Source organism: Camelina sativa, chromosome 10, assembly GCF_000633955.1.
Source record: "Camelina sativa cultivar DH55 chromosome 10, Cs, whole genome shotgun sequence".
Taxonomy (NCBI): domain Eukaryota; kingdom Viridiplantae; phylum Streptophyta; class Magnoliopsida; order Brassicales; family Brassicaceae; genus Camelina; species Camelina sativa.
In genome coordinates this window covers 16,974,059-16,993,238 of record NC_025694.1, presented here as the reverse complement: position 1 = coordinate 16,993,238, position 19,180 = coordinate 16,974,059, and the positions used below count along the sequence as shown (strand labels likewise).

General features: G+C 39.7%; 3 protein-coding genes across 5 annotated transcripts; 2 read left to right on the top strand and 1 right to left on the bottom strand.

Annotated features, from left to right (window-relative positions):
* LOC104719154 (ethylene-responsive transcription factor-like protein At4g13040) lies at window positions 9,993-12,141 on the top strand. 3 transcript variants are annotated; one of them, XM_019231035.1, is made up of 7 exons: window positions 9,993-10,109; window positions 10,759-10,832; window positions 10,921-11,051; window positions 11,242-11,374; window positions 11,461-11,641; window positions 11,715-11,836; window positions 11,911-12,141. In XM_019231035.1, the coding sequence occupies exons 2-7, from the start codon at window positions 10,790-10,792 to the stop codon at window positions 12,003-12,005; spliced, it is 705 nt and encodes a 234-aa protein (XP_019086580.1). In that variant the 5' UTR covers window positions 9,993-10,109; window positions 10,759-10,789; the 3' UTR covers window positions 12,006-12,141. The 3 variants fall into 3 exon arrangements, with proteins under 3 accessions (XP_019086580.1, XP_010435313.1, XP_010435314.1); XM_010437011.2 differs by lacking the exon at window positions 9,993-10,109 and adding an exon at window positions 10,126-10,251; XM_010437012.2 differs by lacking the exon at window positions 9,993-10,109 and adding an exon at window positions 10,129-10,251 and having other exon boundaries at window positions 11,242-11,350.
* On the top strand, window positions 14,438-16,503 carry LOC104719153 (oleoyl-acyl carrier protein thioesterase 2, chloroplastic). The gene is made up of 6 exons (XM_010437010.2): window positions 14,438-14,960; window positions 15,137-15,270; window positions 15,356-15,469; window positions 15,615-15,710; window positions 15,806-15,962; window positions 16,052-16,503. The coding sequence occupies exons 1-6, from the start codon at window positions 14,628-14,630 to the stop codon at window positions 16,322-16,324; spliced, it is 1,107 nt and encodes a 368-aa protein (XP_010435312.1). The 5' UTR covers window positions 14,438-14,627; the 3' UTR covers window positions 16,325-16,503.
* Window positions 16,615-18,442, bottom strand: LOC104719152 (uncharacterized CRM domain-containing protein At3g25440, chloroplastic-like). The gene is made up of 4 exons (XM_010437009.2): window positions 18,260-18,442; window positions 17,743-18,133; window positions 17,120-17,524; window positions 16,615-17,046 (listed from the first exon to the last, which is right to left on the bottom strand). Exons 1-4 carry the CDS (start codon window positions 18,316-18,318, stop codon window positions 16,897-16,899), a joined length of 1,005 nt encoding a protein of 334 aa, XP_010435311.1. The 5' UTR covers window positions 18,319-18,442; the 3' UTR covers window positions 16,615-16,896.

The following is a 19,180-nucleotide window of genomic DNA, read 5'->3' as shown; positions in this document are numbered from 1 at the left end:
AACCTACCACGAAGTCCATAGTAATCATATCCCACTTCCACTCTGGAATGGGAAGACTCTTCAGCAAACCACCTGGTACCTGATGCTCAGCCTTCACTAACTGACACACATCGCGACCCAGTGATAGTACCTCTTGAGATCTCAGTACATCTTAGTCGCTCCTGGATGAATAGAGAACATGCTAGCATGAGCCTCTCTCAAAATATCCTGCCTCAACTCCTCATCCTTGGGCACACAGATCCGCCCATGCACCAGAATAGTACCATTAGCCGAAACCTGATACTCTGAATCAACATCCTTTGAGGCATTCACCAGCCCCAAATCCGACCCCTGAGCCAACCGCACTCTGCTCAACAAATCTGCTCTATCAGCTGCAACCAAACCCAACGGCTCCTGAGAAACTGCACACAAGCTCAACGCACTGATCTCTCCTATTAGAGAATCAATATCTTGCTCCTGAGCCGAAGCCGCCCGCTTCCGACTCAAAGCATCTACAATCAAGTTAGCCTTACCAGGATGATAAGCTATCTCCAGATCATAATCCACCACCAGCTCCATCCACCGCCTCTGCCTCAAGTTCAGCTCGGGCTGAGTGAATATGTACTTCAGGCTCTTATGATCTGTAAACACCTGTACCTTTGCACCATAAAGATAAGATCTCCAAATCTTCAGGGCAAAAACCACAGCACCTATGTCCAAGTCATGAGTAGGATAGTTGTCCTCATGCTTCCGCAACTGCCGCAAAGCATAGGCAATCACTTTCCCATGCTGCATCAACACACATCCCAAACCCACTCTAGATGCATCTGTATAAACCACATAAGGTTCTTCCTACTCAGGCAAAGCCAACACCGGAGCAGTAGTCAACATCTCCTTTAGGCTTGCAAAGCCCTCCTCACACTCCTGTGACCAGACAAAAGAAACATCCTTCCCCGTCAACTTAGTCATAGGACGTGCTCTGCTCGCAAAACCCTGCACAAATCTCCTGTAATACCCTGCCAACCCGAGAAAACTCCTGATCTCTGTGGCATTCTGCGGTCTAGGTCAATCCCTGATAGCCTGAATCTTCTCCGGATCTACAGAAACCCCATCTGCAGACTCAATGTGACCCAGAAAACCCATATCACGCTGCCAGAAACTACACTTGCTTAGCTTAGCAAACAACTTCTGCTCCCGCAGCTTCTTCAGGACTGCCCTCAAATGCACTGAATGCTCTTCAAGACTCTTAGAATAAACCAGGATGTCGTCGACGAAAATGATGACAGACACGTCCAGAAACTCCTGAAACACGCTGTTCATCAATCTCATAAACGCAGCTGGTGCGTTAGTCAACCCAAACGACATCACCACAAACTCGTAATGCCCATACCTTGTCCTGAAAGCAGTCTTCCTCACATCCGCCTCATCTATTGGGATCTGATGATAACCCGACACCAGATCTATCTTGGAGAACTAAGTAGCACCTCTCAACTGATCCAACAACTCGTCAATCCTCGGCAGAGGGTACTTGTTTTTCACAGTGACCCGTTTGAGACCCCTTTAATCGATACACAAGCGGAAACTCCCATCTTTCTTCTTAACGAATAACACTAGCGCTCCCCACGGTGATATAATAGGACAAATGAAATTCTTGCTCAACAAAATCCTTTAGCTGCTTCTTCAGCTCTGCCATCTCTGTTGACTGGAACACATGCTCAAACTCCTCCACAACCGGAATACCGCTAACCGTAGACTTCCCCACTGACTCCGGCATAGATATAGTAACCAAATAAGCCTCACGTCCCTTCTCGATCATCTTCCCAGCCTGAATGGCCGATATCACGAGACTCCCCGAAGTCGGTCTAATTCCCTCATAAACCAAGTTCCCTCCTGAGCGCTCAAACTCCACTCTACCCCGATGACAATCCAGATGAACCATATGCCGATGCAACCAGTCCATCCCCAAGATGACGTCATACAGCAAATCCGCAGGCCAAGACCCTCCTGCGATCTGAATATCGATACCCCTCGCTCCACCAATGACCCTCAGAAACTTGTCTCCAGCAACTCTGACAACTTCTGTACGCTCTCTGGGATCTCCCACAATACCCGCACTCTCTGCACACTCCGGGGTAATGAAGTTATGAGTAGCTCTAGAATCAAAACCTAACATTTTATCACAGGACAACATAAAATCTGAACTCACAAGACAAAGTACCAGAAATTATACCTGTGATCGCCCCGACACTGGTTCCACCAGTCTCGACGGTCGTGTAAACCCGTGGCGCCTGCTCAATCCGTGCCACCTGCTGCCATCCCGGTTGCACCTACAGCAACGCTACCACTGCTACCGCCTGCAACTTGAGACAATAGGGCCTGATGTGCCCTGGCTCCGTGCAATGATAGCACACACGATCTGCTGCCGACGGAGCACTCCTCTTGGGACAGCTCGCAACCTTGTGATCCTTGCCTCCACACCCGAAGCAACTCGGACCATCCGGCCTCAGCGTAGCCTCCCATCTCCTCTTGGTTCCCTGCGCAGGCTTGCCGCCCTTGCTAGAACCCCCTGATGTTGAGCCCCACTAGGCTGACCTGTTAGGCTAGCCGCTACCGACTGTGCCCGGATATCCTCCTCAATCCCTGCTGCAGTCTCAACCAGCTCTGCATGCGTAGTATAACTCCGCCCTCTACAGCGAACCCTCAAATCGTCATGTAGGGCCCTCAAAAATCTCCTGATCTGAGCCTCCTCAGACTCCATATCCTGACCCCCATACCTCAGAAGTCGACTGAACTCCAAGTCAAGCTCCCGCACTGACCGAGTCCCCTGATCTAGCTGAAGGAACTGCACCTCCAACCTATCCAGTGCCTCAGCCCAAGTCATCTCCCTTTGCACTCTCCTGACTGCCACAGAACTCCACCACAACTGAGCATCACGNTACCAGAAATTATACCTGTGATCGCCCCGACACTGGTTCCACCAGTCTCGACGGTCGTGTAAACCCGTGGCGCCTGCTCAATCCGTGCCACCTGCTGCCATCCCGGTTGCACCTACAGCAACGCTACCACTGCTACCGCCTGCAACTTGAGACAATAGGGCCTGATGTGCCCTGGCTCCGTGCAATGATAGCACACACGATCTGCTGCCGACGGAGCACTCCTCTTGGGACAGCTCGCAACCTTGTGATCCTTGCCTCCACACCCGAAGCAACTCGGACCATCCGGCCTCAGCGTAGCCTCCCATCTCCTCTTGGTTCCCTGCGCAGGCTTGCCGCCCTTGCTAGAACCCCCTGATGTTGAGCCCCACTAGGCTGACCTGTTAGGCTAGCCGCTACCGACTGTGCCCGGATATCCTCCTCAATCCCTGCTGCAGTCTCAACCAGCTCTGCATGCGTAGTATAACTCCGCCCTCTACAGCGAACCCTCAAATCGTCATGTAGGGCCCTCAAAAATCTCCTGATCTGAGCCTCCTCAGACTCCATATCCTGACCCCCATACCTCAGAAGTCGACTGAACTCCAAGTCAAGCTCCCGCACTGACCGAGTCCCCTGATCTAGCTGAAGGAACTGCACCTCCAACCTATCCAGTGCCTCAGCCCAAGTCATCTCCCTTTGCACTCTCCTGACTGCCACAGAACTCCACCACAACTGAGCATCACGAGTCAAATGGTGGACCCCAATGTCCACCCAAAACTCCTCAGGACATCTCAGAGTATGGAAGTTACGTTCCACACTCGTCCTCCACGCCTCTGCAGTGGTAGGATCAGTACCTCCCGAAAACCGCTCGGTACGAATACGACCCATCTCTGTCAGCATGCTGATATAACGAGAATGGACCCTCACATCCGCAACCACTGGCTGCCGCTCCTCCGCCACCACTGGTGGCACTACCTGAGCCTGAGCCAGTGCCACTGGCGGCAACCGCTCAATCCACTGTGCCAGCAAACCCGCAAGGTCAACACCCGGGACTCCACCCACTGGAACTCCCACACCTGGAGCCCTAAAATCACTGGCCACTGGAGCATCAACACCACCCCCTCCGGCCACACTCACGGAATCCCCCTGGACACCCTACGACTCGCCGACACCCTCTGCTGTCACACTCTGGTCATCGGTCTCACTAACCACTGGGGCTCTCCCCCTACCACGACTGCGTCCGCGTCCACGACCACGACCAGCAACAACATCCTCTCTAACCATCTGCACTACAATGAACAGAAGGCTAAGCACACAATTAATGGAACACAAAAACATGANTCACATCCGCAACCACTGGCTGCCGCTCCTCCGCCACCACTGGTGGCACTACCTGAGCCTGAGCCAGTGCCACTGGCGGCAACCGCTCAATCCACTGTGCCAGCAAACCCGCAAGGTCAACACCCGGGACTCCACCCACTGGAACTCCCACACCTGGAGCCCTAAAATCACTGGCCACTGGAGCATCAACACCACCCCCTCCGGCCACACTCACGGAATCCCCCTGGACACCCTACGACTCGCCGACACCCTCTGCTGTCACACTCTGGTCATCGGTCTCACTAACCACTGGGGCTCTCCCCCTACCACGACTGCGTCCGCGTCCACGACCACGACCAGCAACAACATCCTCTCTAACCATCTGCACTACAATGAACAGAAGGCTAAGCACACAATTAATGGAACACAAAAACATGAACTCACCGTGGAATCACACTGTAGGCTCGAAGAGGATGTTCTAGGACTCCATGCCACACACAATTGACTAACTCATATAATCAATCAACACATGCAATCCCAACATCAACAACAGAAACATAGTGAACCCAAACCTAGAACCGTAAAGGCTCTGATACCAAACTGAAACGACCTGACCCGTTTTTTTTTTTTAAATAATAAATAATAATAAAAAAACACTACAACTAGTGGTCTCATACCCACTAGCCACCTAACCACAAACACAACCAACAGCGGAAAACAGATACCAATAACCAATAAATAATCCAATCATAAACTAATGATCCAAACAACATAACCCAGAGAACCAGCATTCCTAAAAAACATTCTAGGACTCCACTCTAGCAACCTAACAGAAGCCAGACAACCAAGCGAACCACTAGAACATCCTCCTCTTCATTGCCTTGATTCCACGATCACACCTTGCCCTTACCAGCATCACAAACACAAATTGCAATGCATGAGTATTTTATAAACACTCAGTAAGGCAATCCTCCCATCTACTGGGCTATACACACAAACAATAGAGATACTCTAACCATCAAACAATAATCAACGAACAAACCAGGCTCTGCATCGACCGACACAAAGCTTGCATCGACCGACACAAAGCTTGCATCAACCGACACCATCAGGGACCAGCATCGACCGACACAGGGTATGCATCGATCGACACAAGGTTCAACTGCATTGATCGATGAACCCAGTTGCATCGATCGACACATGCTCGACATCACGCGGAAACCCTAATCGCATCGACCGACGCCTCCACATGGCATCGATCGATGCTCCTAGGTCAAACCGCGCCATCCTCGCACTAGCATCGACCGATGCTCATGCCGAGCATTGTTTTCCCCGAAACTTCTCGCCGGATCTCCGTTCCTGCAACCACAAGAAACGATCCCAAGCCATAAGAAAGCTTCCCATCGCCTCAAACAACATACTAACAAACCTAACAACACAGAAACAAACAGATCAGAGTAATCTCCAACCTAGATAAGCCATGGTCATACACTTACTTTTGCCACAGAAGGAATCCGACCCAATCACAGGAAGAAAACGTTCCTAGGAAGCTCCTAAAACGATCCCAGCTACAGATCTCTACAAGAACAGCTTGAAATCTCCCAAAAACCTCAAGAACACTTTCTCTCTTCTCTTTTCTCTCAAAAACGGTTAAAGTCGTCTAATGAGACAAAATAACGACTTAAGGGTTTTTCTCCTTTCCTTTTTCCCAAAACGCAGCGTTTAACTTATGTCAAAACGCAGGAAATTGAGTCAGTATCGACCAATGCTCCTCCAGCATCGATCGATACACATCTCAAACCGGGATTCCAGTTCGCGGATGTTATACGAGAGAAGTATCGATATGATCGATTTCTAACTTTGAACACAGTTTTATAATGTGAGTAGTCTTAATTAATGTTCTTCGTTCATATATTTTCCATACTCATTAATTTTGTTTTCCATATTTTGTAGAGATCATTGAAGGAAGCATCATGGGACAAACGTTTCTAATTGTTTTTCTTCAGAATATATAATTGGTTGTACCTTTTTAATATACTAAACATGTATGATGACGTCTATATTGTTATTTTACTAAACAAACATTCAAGATTTTAAAAAGAGATCTTACCTTTGTTTTAGAACACTAATTGCTATCCGTAGTTTGGAAATGCAAAAGTATTGTTAAACCAAGATCGAAATGTCCATAACAAAATACTCTATTTAATAGTATAGATATTTACTAATATTTACTATAATAATAGCTACAAACACAAAAAAATCTACTTTAATTTAAACAATCTAACTACGTTTATAGATATATAGGCAATTAGTTTACGAAATCTCAATAATTCTATATTATTTTGAATATTATAATTCTATATTATTATTAGTTTAGACAGTTAATATATTTTCTAAATCTAATATTAACTATATATTCTTATCCCAAATAAAAAAAGTAGTAGAGTAAAATGTTAACTAAAAATAAAATAGTTAATGTAAAGTTATTTTAATTGTAAAAATAAAATATATTTTTACAATATTAGAAAAGAACCCTTTTTTACAAATGGGTACTTAACATTATTTTTAGTGTATATCACTAATAAAAAATTAAATTATATAAGATAAAACATATTTAATATGGTGTAGCCAAATTATTTTAATTCAAGCTAAATATATTATTTGAGATTTCATTAATTATTTTAATAAGTATGATAGTCTAATATTTAAAACGCAGTTATGAGATAGAAAATCATATATGAGACTAGACTAGAGGTGTCAAACGGGCCGGCCTGCGTCCATCTGGCCCGTCCGCAGCGGACAATTTCTATCTTTTGGACTGCAATGGGCCGGTCCGCTAAACCCGCGGACATAAAAGTTATGTCCAAACCCATCCCGCTAAGTCCAGCGGGTTAGCGGACTGGCCCGCATGCCTAAATAATATATTAAAAATAAAGCAAAATTAATAAATAATATATTAAAATAAAGTAAAATTAATAAATAATAATTAAAAACAATTTTAAATAAAATCAATGTTTATATTAATTTTTCTAGATGTTTTTAATTTTTTTACATTAAATTTATTTGTGTTACCACATACATTTAAAAGATATATATTTAAAATTATATACAAATAGCTATGTATAACCCGCTAAAACCCGCAATCCATTTAAGTTAGGCCCGCAAGGCCCGCTTTTTAATGGGCCTAAGATTTAATGTCCATACCTGCCCCGCTAAGATACTATTTGGGTTAGGCTTAATTCATTTAAAATTAAATTTTGGGAAAAAGCAGAATGTTGTTATGGCAACTCCCTCAAGACTTTGGTAATTCCATAATATAAGATATTGGGATTTGGTAATTCCATAATCTTTTTTTTTTCTTAAAGAAATTCCATAATCTTTTCAAGCTTCAAAGACCATTATGTTCTCTCGATCATCTTATTTAGTTTCTTTCGTAAATAGAATCCGTTTTGATTCACCTTGATTGTAAGTCAGGTCGGGTATTCACCTACAATATGTGTGAGGTTTTGGAACCAGTTACGTATGTGACATGTATTTTTGGATCCTCTAGAGTTTCACGGATCTACCACATCTTGGGAAGATTGTTACAGAAACGCGGAAGAACTGTTGGTATTCTCGAAAAGTTGTTCAATATTTTCGTCAAACTGTTGGTATTCTCGAAAATGGACCAAGAGAATGGGGAATGTGTTAGGATAGTTGCTTAATAATGGTAAGCAGTTAGATTTTTCACCAAGCTAGGCATTATGCTTGGGACATATATACTCTATGAGAAGGTAAATTACTATTATACACACATTTTATAAATCTAAGCTTTTTAGTACTTTGTTATATAATATTATAATTACAAGAATATCTGAACAAAAGGGCATGTTTTGAAATATTAATCAATCAGTACGAGGCTAGGAGTAGGAGTTGTTCAGAAAACGGCAAGACTAAGATTCATAATTACACTAGGACCTTGTATAGATTTTTCCTACGATTTTAACTAGATTCACACCCGCGTGTACCTGCGGGTTGTTTTCTAAAATAATTTTGTTTTATTTTAATTTTCTTTTTGAAAATATAGCCTTAGTAGAGGTAACTATTTGTTTTGTTATCTGTAAAGGCAACTATTTTTTTTTTTAAAAGGTAATATAGCCTCAGTTTATATATCTACGAATTATGAAAATATTATAGGTCTCGAAGTCATTAATTCATGGCAATTTTATCGTAATATTTTTTTATCAAGTTATGTGAAGTCCAAATATGGAAGGGAAAAAGGCATAAAAGTGGGGAATTGAGATTGCATAAAATCAACACGTTCCCTTCGTGGATTCAACTTTATCAAAACCTCATGGTCTTTTTTTTATTGTACCATTTATCTTCCAATTATTATTATTATTTTTTTTTTTTGGCTCAACATCAACTTTCATTCACTAAATCATGTGACAAATTGTTTATTCTCTCTTACAACACTTTTAATCCACCTAGGCTCTAAAGTGTATAACTTGGGATCATAGTTCTCAAAAGAGAGAGATTCCCTTGCTACCCTATCAGCCACTTTATTACATTCCCTTGGTGAGAAAACAAGTTTGAATTCCCTAAAGTTGAGGAGCAGGTCTTGAATGTCTTGAAGCATAGGAGCACACACTGGACAGATTTCAGCATTGTTGATCAATTTGACTGCTCCCAAAGAATCTGATTCCAGAATTATACGATCATAGTTAAGACGTGAGAGAGTCGATAGCGCCCTTCTGATTGCCTCTAGTTCAACCTCCAAGACGGTTCTAGTCATTCGGATAGATTGTGCTCCTAACCATAAAACCTCTCCATTTGTGTCCCTAAGCACCCACCCTGTTCCACTTCGCACATCTACACCGTTCCAGGCACCATCAGTATTACATTTAACCCAACCACCTAGAGGAGGATTCCACTTAAGGTGATGTGTTGCTCTCTCTTCAGGTTGTCTTCCCTCCGTTTCCTCAGGACCTTTTCTCTGACTCCATTCTTCAGCATCCTCTAAAGCTTTCTTCATCGTGTCTTGAGGATTAAAGTCCTTTCCCTTAAAAATTAAATCGTTCCTGGCTTTCCACAATCTCCACAATAACCAAGGAATAATTTTATCCAGCTCTTTAATATGAGGAGCATGAGAGTTGATATTCAGCACATGATCGGTATTAGAATAGAAAGAATTAGACCAGATACCACTTGGAGGAGCCGGAATAGGAGACAGAGCCCAAACCTGACGAGCATACGTACAAAGGAACAATAGATGGTTAACAGATTCTTCTTCGTGAGGACACCTTGAGCAACTTTTCTCTCTTGTCAAATGTCGATAAGACAGATTACTCGCCACTGAGAGACAATGAGTCAATTGGGACTGGTATCCGTATGCCACACTTGACTAATAAGGGGATTTAGACTGGGCTGGTCCACTTCTTGTATACGAGATCGGGTTGATATGATATGCGTTTGTACCCAGTAGCCAGACTTCACAGAGTAATGACCAGTCCGTGCATAGTCCCATGTGTAGCCATCTTTACGGTTTAAGCCCCCTGGCCGCAAATTCTCTATTGATCTCCGATTTTGCTCAGTAAAAACCAAATCCAAAATGTCACTTCTCCATTCACGTCTGTTGGAGCTTAAGATATCACTTACTTTAGCCAAAGTTGACACTAAAGGTTGTAGATCAGAGGGAATGTGTTTGGTCTGTTGTAATCCTGTAGCTGGCTTTGACTGGAGCCATGTATCTTCCAATTATTATTTTGGTCATTAATTTATGAGCATTTTATCTATTCCTANCCAAACACAATTAAAACTCTTCTTTATCTCTCTCTTTCTTCTGTTCAACAAACGAAACAACCAAATCCAGAATTATATAAAACCTTGTTGTGTCACTCACCACCACCTTCTTAAGAGGTATCTCAATTGTTCCCTTTTTTTTTTATCTCTCTACAAAATCTCTCCGGTTTAACCCTTGAACCGGTCTCTGTTTTTTTTGTCCCCTAAAGCTTTGATTTTGATGCAATGGGTTGGTTTCTTATGAGTTTATGTACAATGGGTGCGTTTAAGTTTTTGTCATGGTTGGTTCTGTTTTTGCGGAGAAGACTAATTCATCCTGATTGTTTTGTCTTCTTATGTTTGTTGTTCTCTTCTTGATTGGTCAGAGTCGGACTCTGGTTTCTAGATTTAGCTTAGGTTTTTTTTCTTTTCATAAAGGTAGTAGGTTTGGTTTGGTTCTTATTTGAGGGGTTGACTTGATTTGGATAAAAAAGTCTTCCTTTTTGCAATTGATTAGTTCAAATTTCCCTTTTCATACGAACATAGATTCAATTGAATTCATATCGTCACGTACTTTGATGAGTTTTGTGATGAGCTGTTAATTGACTTTTTGAGAAACTAAAATAGCTCTTCTTGTCGGATCTTCATGTTAACTTTTCCACTTTTGTGGTCTCAAAACACCAGACATATGTTTAATGAAGCATTTTTTTGTGTAATCTTACTTAATTTAGACATATAGTGTTTCTGTGAGCTGACTGATGCCTGTTTTGTTTTATGGTCTCTATAGGAGAAAAGTAAAACATTCAAAGGTACACAATATGGTGAGCTTACGGAGGCGTAGGCTATTGGGTCTCTGTTGTGGTAAACAATGTTTTTTTGACAAAAGCTATATTGTCGTCCAGACATTAGGCATAATTCAAAGTTATCAACTAGTTTTTTGTTTCTCTAGGACCAAATGGTTATGTGACACCGCTTCCTTTTTTAACTGCCGAGGAGATGATCACTGGGATTCCAAATCCTAATGCCAAAGCACCCTATAGTCTCGGACCAGCAGAAACGGTTACCGAGCCTAAAGAGGAGGTAGGGACAAATCTTTTTGCTAATTGTTGTACAGAGGTTACTCTTTACTAATGCGTAAGGGCTAAGAGCATTACTTATATAAATTACACATATAACTGTCTGAAAGCTCTTAGTTGGTTCAAAGATTAGAGTTCATAAGATTGTATATTCTATTCTAACAGTTGAGCCTTTGCTTCTTTTGGTTTGGCAGAAAATGCCTATTGAAGAAGCTGGTCGAAGAACTCGGTCGAAACATATGCATTTCAGTTTTGATTACTCAGATATGTCACCGGTTGATTCTGATTCCATCTCACCAAAATGTGAGCAGTATATATGTGTTCCAGGTCCTGTTTCTCACTCGCTAACTAATTCATTGAGATGAGTGAAGAATTGACCAATTATTTCAATGTTATTCATCTCCTATTTACAGACCAGCCGCTGAAACGAAGAAAGCGGCATAAAAGAAAACAAGTACATAACCAAGAACCATGTTTAATGAGAGGAGTCTACTACAAGAACATGAAATGGCAAGCCGCCATTAAAGTCGAGAAGAGACAGATCCACTTGGGTACATTCTCTTCTCAAGAAGAGGCTGCTCGTTTATACGATAGGTATAAAGTTAATTCTTGAATGCTCTTTCAGTACTTTGGTAAATCATTGCCATTAACAATATTACCTCTTTAGGGCTGCTTTCATGTGTGGAAGGGAACCAAACTTTGTGCTATCGGAAGAAGATAAACGAGAACTCAAACAGCAAAGCTGGGAAGAGTTCTTGGCTTACACACGCCGAACAATTACTAACAAAAGTAAGGTTTATACTAACAACCAAGTGTTGCGTATTTTGTCTAAACAACTTTTGCTTGGCTCTCTGTATTTGCAGAACCAAAGAGAAGGATAGAACATGAGGATAAGGAGATCAATGTAAGCATGTTACGTTGTCCTCCTGAAGAAGAAGAAGAAGACGAACAAGAATAACACGATTCAACATTTGTAAACAAAATGAGTCTGTTCCTGCAGATGATACAAACCAGACTCAAATACACAGAGAAAAATGTTGAATACAAGAAGCTCAACAGCTATATTAAAGTTGATAGAAATTTTTGTAGTTATATTGATTCAGCCATTATAATATGGATAGAAAGAAAAGAAAAAAAAAAAAAAAAACTCATGGTAAGGGCATTACAGCTTCTTGATATGTTACAAAGACTTACTTAAATTTTATTAAAAATCATGAATTGAATTTGATAATTTTTAAAGGTGCTTGGATGTTATATTTTTGGGCATTAATAAAAAAACACGTATATTTGAAATTTCCAGAGATGACAACACTAAAATGAGAGGCAATTATTACAAACCAAAGCCGTTAATGGCGAATTTTTTACCAATTAAATCATAATCATATTCACCAATTCTTCCACACAGTAAGAAATTGTCTTGAGATGGAAACCAAAAATGTTTACATGTCTTTTATATTATTTTAGTTTCATTTGAAAATATTATTGACTTGGCTTCTACTCGTAAATCTTTTGAACTATCATTAATTTTTTTTTTAATTGAGACAATGAATATTAGTTGAAAAGTATAAAACGTATTTAGCTATCATTAAAAATGACAACATAAAATAATTTTATATATATTTAAATTGACAGTGTTATGCCTCCTACAATAATACTTTCTAAATCCGCCATTAGTTTGATGATATAGATGCCCGAACAATTTAGTTTAAGATGAAAACATGCAGTGTTCCTATAAATAATAATGTGGATACAAAGATATGAAATATGCAATCATCTATTTTTTTCTCTAATATTATTATTTATATTCTACTTTTGCCAACAACATTTGAAAACTTTTCAATGATTTTGTAGCCTACTTCTATTGAGAGAAAATTTCACAAATAAAATATCAAAAATAACATTTTAGAACCTTAATGTTACATGAACAAGAGATTCTTGATATTTTTCTAGGGTTACTACTGGATATTGCTCAGTAATATGAAGGATAGTTCTTTTGGTTCTCTGCAGAAAAAAAAAACCTTCACAACATCAATTTTTTAGTAATTTTACCTTTCATCTCTAAAAAAATGCATATCAATCCCGCAAAATAAAAAATAATACGCAAAATAACCCTTTTTATCACTTTTGAAATTTGTTATTTTTTATAAATAATATATCAAACTTATTCGCAACAAAGAGCTTTAGTCTATTTTTATAATTTTAAAATATACTTTATGTAATTTTAAAAATATTTTAGAAAATACGTATAAGCGTTATATTGTTTATTTTTTTTCGTAGAATTAATCATTATTTTTAAAGATGGAAAGTAAAGTTGACAAAAATGGGGAAGCTTTTCCTGCAAAAATCTCATTGTTCTCTACTTAAAAAGCCTTTAGCTTTCGATTTCGTTTATTGTTCAGTATTAGTGCTTTATGGAAGGGGTTAATTGCACTCTGGATTGGAATGAAAAATATGTAAGATTCTGAAATAACCTTGAATACTATTACAAGAATACCAAAGATATAACAACTTTATTAGAGATTCCTCAAACAACTATCTTACAAGCTTGTTTGATCAGTTTCATGCAACATCACAACATGTGATTTGTCACTGAATCGATCATAATCTATCCAATCTTACCTACACAACAACAATTATGCACACTCGTATATTCACTCACCAGCAAACCCACTCAAACAAATATTTTCTTTTGCTTGACTCTTAACTCACACTTTTCTTCCTCTAAACTGCTAACCCTAATAAGATGAACTTCCTTCATTTATATAGGTTATAACAATCTTCATAGTTCTCTTCTTTGTCAAGCGGATACTAACACTGTTTCATGTCCTTCACAACATCTCTCTTTATCCAGTAGGTACTGAGAAGTTTCTCATCATCATGTTGACTTTAACAACTAACTTGTAGCTTCCAACAAACACCTTTTAGGCTGAAACATTTATCGCCCATGCTCCCCATCTCCATACTTGATGTGTTGCATTTTCTCCATTGTGCACTGGCAGTTGCATTTGACATTTCCCGCTTCAGACACTCTGTTTCTTCATATTCTTCTAAGAAACATTGGATTGCTATCTTAAATCATAAAGATGTTGGAATTGTGGTTGAAGAAGCAATCAAAAGATTTCTGGTTACAGTAATTCAAACTGCCATTGAAATTGTAGATTTTTACAAAATTATTCCCTTATATATGATAGAAGTTTGAATCGATTGTGGCCGTTTCATCGTATTTGTCGTGTAGAGTTTAATTTTCGTATAAAGTATATAGTTAATGTGTATATATGGAGAGAAGCGGTGAGCAGGGAGAGGTCGGTCACGTGAGAAACCAAAACAGAGAGAGCTTTCTTATTCACCACACATGTCTCCTTTTTACTCTTTTACCAATTGGCCAACAACTATCAAAATATCAATGGCAATCTCGTAAATCTCTCAACTTTCAATTTCCACTGTCCTCCTCCTCGGTCTCATCGTCGTTGACAAAATTTACAAACACCAAATCCTTGATTCTCTCCTATAAACACACACAAAAACCCTTTTAATCATATTCCCTAAAATAAACAAAACCCATCTCTCAATTTACCCAGAAATGTTGAAGCTTTCGTGTAATGTAACTGACCACTTACACAGCTTTTTCTTCTCCGATTCTCGCCGGCTTTTTGTTCCGGTGCATCGCCGTACCGGACCCGTCTCTTGTTTTCAGATAAAGAAGGAACCTTTACGGGCAATTCTCTCAGCCGATCAAGGAAACAGCAGCCTCCGTGTTGCAGATTCTGTTTCCGATGCTCCTCCGGCGGATCGTCTCCGATTTGGTCGGTTGATGGAAGATGGATTCTCGTATAAGGAGAAGTTCATTGTTAGAAGCTATGAAGTTGGGATTAACAAAACTGCCACCGTTGAGACAATTGCTAATCTCTTGCAGGTTTTGGTTCTTTTTTGGGGTTTGTTTGTGTGTACTCAATATACTAAACACGATTCTTGTGTCTTGCAATGTTTGTTTTAACTTTCTAATGTGATCATTGTTCAGTGTTATGGTCTCTTGGTTATGTCTTTTTTTTTGTGGTCATGTGATTGATTTGTAAGTATGGATTTGTGTAGGAAGTGGCATGTAATCATGTTCAGAAAGTTGGATTTTCGACTGATGGGTTTGCTACAACACTTACTATGAGGAAGCTGCATCTCATTTGGGTTACTGCAAGAATGCATATTGAGATTTACAAGTATCCAGCTTGGTAAGGGTCTTTTTTTGGTTTGTTTGCCTCTTATGATTTGAGTGGTTGGAGTTGAAAGTTTTCAGCTTTCTTGTTTTGGTTGTAGGAGTGATGTGGTTGAGATTGAGACTTGGTGTCAGAGTGAAGGAAGGATTGGAACTAGACGTGATTGGATTTTAAAGGACTGTGCTACCGGGGAAGTTATTGGACGTGCTACAAGGTTTTTGCTTTTTCTACTTGTCAGACTCTTATCATTTGTTTTGGATGCATATAGTTTTTTTTCTTTTTCCAAGGAATTGGTTGTGTGTATAAGTGCTAATTTAGTTATATGGGGATTTCATGCATATCTTACTCAAATGTTACAGCAAGTGGGTGATGATGAACCAAGACACAAGGCGGCTTCAAAGAGTTACAGATGAAGTTCGGGACGAGTACTTGGTGTTCTGTCCTCGAGAACCCAGGTGATGAATCATGGTTTCCACCATATTTTCTTATGGCCACTTACGAAATTTGTCGACATGAAATTCTGAACTAGGTTGTCTCTGTATCTATGTAGACTAGCGTTTCCAGAGGAGAACAATAGCAGCTTAAAGAAAATCCCAAAACTGGAAGATCCAGCTCAGTATTCTATGCTTGGGGTTAAGCCTAGACGAGCTGATCTAGACATGAACCAGCATGTAAATAATGTCACCTACATTGGGTGGGTCCTTGAGGTGAGTAACTAAGTTTTATGCCACGAAACCTCAGGTTATCTATTGATGGGCCAACTCATAAATTTGACCTGGGCCCTTGGTAATTGCAGAGCATACCTCAAGAAATTATAGACACGCACGAGCTTCAAGTGATTACTCTAGATTACAGAAGAGAATGCCAGCAAGATGACATTGTAGATTCACTTACCACATTTGAAAGTCCCAACGACGCGGTCTCAAAGCTTACTGGGACCAACGGATCTACCATGTCAAGCAAACAAGAACACAATGAGAGCCAGTTCTTGCATATCCTGAGGTTGTCAGAAAATGGTCAGGAGATCAATCGTGGGAGAACCCAGTGGAGAAAGAAGTCCTCAAGATGAGTTTTTTTCACTTCTCTTGTCTCAGTGAAGTTATTTTGCTTCACGTTTGTAGTTGTATTGTATCCTCTGATCAGATCTCTTTTCGGGTTAGAAGAAATTGGATTATTTGGTGTAGTGAATTATTGTTTGCAAGTCTGTTTTGTGTCCAAATTTTGAGCTTTACGCCAAAACATTTATCAGGTCTGAATCTTTCTCTGCTTGTATCTTATCGTAAGCTCGGGAAATAAACGATTTGGTTATCCAATAATTTATGTAAGTGAAGTTTCTTCGATTAAAGTGGCTACAAAAAGAGAGAAAACAGAAATAAACTGAACAGGTGATGACAAAGAGATAGATATAGTGTTGAGTTATGTGTCAGAGCTTCTCAGTTAATGATCCATTGAAAAGCTAGTAAATACATTCTTTAGCTGACTTTCTGAAAGCATTCTCTCTAACTGCCCCAAGCCTCAGTTTCCCAAACACACCAACAAGAATTATATTCACGGGTTGTTGAGGTACGCAAGCACAGAGCATCGGTTTCAACTTTAGCGTTTACGATTATCCAACGTTGCTCAGGTCTTTAATCGACTTCTCTATTCTGCTTTGTTCTTTTCTGCTTCTTCATCTTTCTTCTTCTTGTGCCTAGTAACATACTTCTGGTACTCCTCAAGCTCTTTCTCCAGCTTCTCTATAAACTCACTCGTATGTTCAAGCGATTGCTCGTACCGATATTTCTCCAAAGCCTGCCATTTTCATTTACTTTTTGTCAAACCAAGAAACGCAAAGCCAACATAAAGTATCTGGATTTATCAATACCTTATCTTTAGAGAGGGTATCAATGGGAGACATCACTTCTGGTCTCACATAGTTTTTCCCACGGTACAATACTATGGAGTTGTTAGGTTTGACATCAATCACAATGCCCTTGCTCAACCGAGCAAGCTCTGCTGCATACTCATGAACCTGCCCGGGTTTGTTGCAGGGCTTGCAAATAACTTTAACAGTCTCATGCTTTTTCCAGTGGAGGTGCAGATTCAGAACCACACCTCCAAACACTCCTCGTCTCCCAACAAGTACAAAGTTCTTTCTCTTCTCACCTGTACGTTTTAGGTAATGCTGCTCTTCCTCTGTCAATATTTCTGGATCATAGGGTTCAGCTGGTGATTTCGGGACATCGTATTTCCTCAGTTTCTCAATCAACCATTCTTCTTTCCTCTTGGCCTGCACAATCAACCATACCAACAAATTTTGAATAAACTTCAGAGCTACTAACATGTTACATTAACTTATACAGATGAACACATGATTATAAGACTAACAGTTTATATGCATATAAAGGTCTACCCTTTCCAAGTTCGCAAGAAAACCCAATTACAATGCAGTTGAGCAACACTAGTATAGGTAGAATAATATGAAACTGCATCAATACTGATTAAAACCTTTTCAAGCTTGTAACGAATCCTAACTTCAGGGTTTGGTGAATTCATCTTCTTTTTCGCCTTAAGACGATAAAACCTCAACTCATTCACTTTAGCTTTTCTTGACAACTTAGCCCTTTTCCATTTCTTTTCTTTTCTTGTAGGCACAACATTGTTACCAGTGACATTGTTGAAAGCAAACCTCACAACATTATCATCTGTTCTTAGCTCTATAGTTGAATTACTCATGTAACGTCTGTTAAACAAACCATCATATGCAAGAAGACTCTGCTTCTGAGATCGTAAGAGGTCAAACGAAGCTGATTCATATGGAACTTGTAGAAAAGGTCTTGACTTTACACAAATGGAGTAACTAGAGAACTGATTGTGAAGCAAGACGAGCCCACAGTTCCTGCCAACAAACAAAAAGAAACCCAGAAGTCTATAAGAAGACACAAAAGGAAAGCTTAACACTTGATGGTTTCTACATCAAAAAGGCACAAAATTGCAGACAAATTGATTAGGAAAAGGTGAATACCATTTGGGATTTCTGAGAAATCGATGAACGATTCCTTTGGCATAGCCTAAAACTAACATAACATCCTTTGCCGGAGATAAACTGTTGGTCGGATTCACGGCGTCGGAGAACTCACGCACGGGGACGAAGGGAAGGGGACTTGTTTGTTCAGGGTTTTAAGCCTTCAGGATTATGGTAAAGAACAATTTGGTAGGACGGTTGGTTTAATCTGAAAATGTCGGTTCAGTTATTTTGTTTGGTTTGTTTTGCTGCATTTCAATTTTCAAACCAGATTGTTGATCTATTTTTTTTTTTTTAATTTGTTATTGATCTCTCTCGAATAAAGTACCGAAGTTTTTATATCTCGTTTAGTTTTAGTTTACGGGTTTGAATAGTTACAAGGGTCGGAACGGACAAATCTATAAACAAACTGATATTTGGTGACCATTCAAACATTATATTTTTTTTTGGTCGGTTAATTTACATCTTTTTACTAATATCTTATATGAATGAGAGAATTTAAAAACAAATAACAAATTTTATTGTATTTAATTATTTTTGTCTCAATTTTCAAAATTACTTCAAAATTACTTCATGTTTATAAAATTTCATCCAGATCTTTCTAAAACATATTGTAAGATAGTTTAAGATACTTTCATGTTTTTTTTTTGTTCTAGTTACGAATTTGTTTTTTTGCAAAAACTTAAGAAATTTTTTGAAACTATTGACATATTCCGATCTAGACATTATGTAAAGCTATTAACCCAAAAGTACCACAAAAAATTTAAAGATATTGTTAGATTATTAGAATTTCGTGTTTTTAAATAAATCTTTAGTAGGTAGGGTTTTCCAAAGTTTTTACATCATTGGTATTAATGTTTTAAAACAAAAATCATTAAGGGTACAAATGTACAGTAGTAAACACAAAATCACTATATTTAA

Bases quoted from the DNA above. Each gene is read 5' to 3' on its own strand.
- LOC104719152 (XM_010437009.2), bottom strand. From the start codon at position 18,318: ATGTTAGTTTTAGGCTATGCCAAAGGAATCGTTCATCGATTTCTCAGA. The intron at 18,134-18,259 runs GTATTCACCTTT...GTTTGTTGGCAG, and splicing joins TTTCTCAGAAATCCCAAATG to GAACTGTGGGCTCGTCTTGC. The intron at 17,525-17,742 runs GTTTTAATCAGT...TTGATTGTGCAG, and splicing joins TTCGTTACAAGCTTGAAAAG to GCCAAGAGGAAAGAAGAATG.
- LOC104719153 (XM_010437010.2), top strand. From the start codon at position 14,628: ATGTTGAAGCTTTCGTGTAATGTAACTGACCACTTACACAGCTTTTTC. The intron at 15,271-15,355 runs GTAAGGGTCTTT...TTTTGGTTGTAG, and splicing joins ATTTACAAGTATCCAGCTTG to GAGTGATGTGGTTGAGATTG. The intron at 15,711-15,805 runs GTGATGAATCAT...GTATCTATGTAG, and splicing joins TTCTGTCCTCGAGAACCCAG to ACTAGCGTTTCCAGAGGAGA.
- LOC104719154 (XM_010437011.2), top strand. The intron at 10,833-10,920 runs GTAAACAATGTT...TTGTTTCTCTAG, and splicing joins GCTATTGGGTCTCTGTTGTG to GACCAAATGGTTATGTGACA. The intron at 11,837-11,910 runs GTAAGGTTTATA...CTGTATTTGCAG, and splicing joins CCGAACAATTACTAACAAAA to AACCAAAGAGAAGGATAGAA.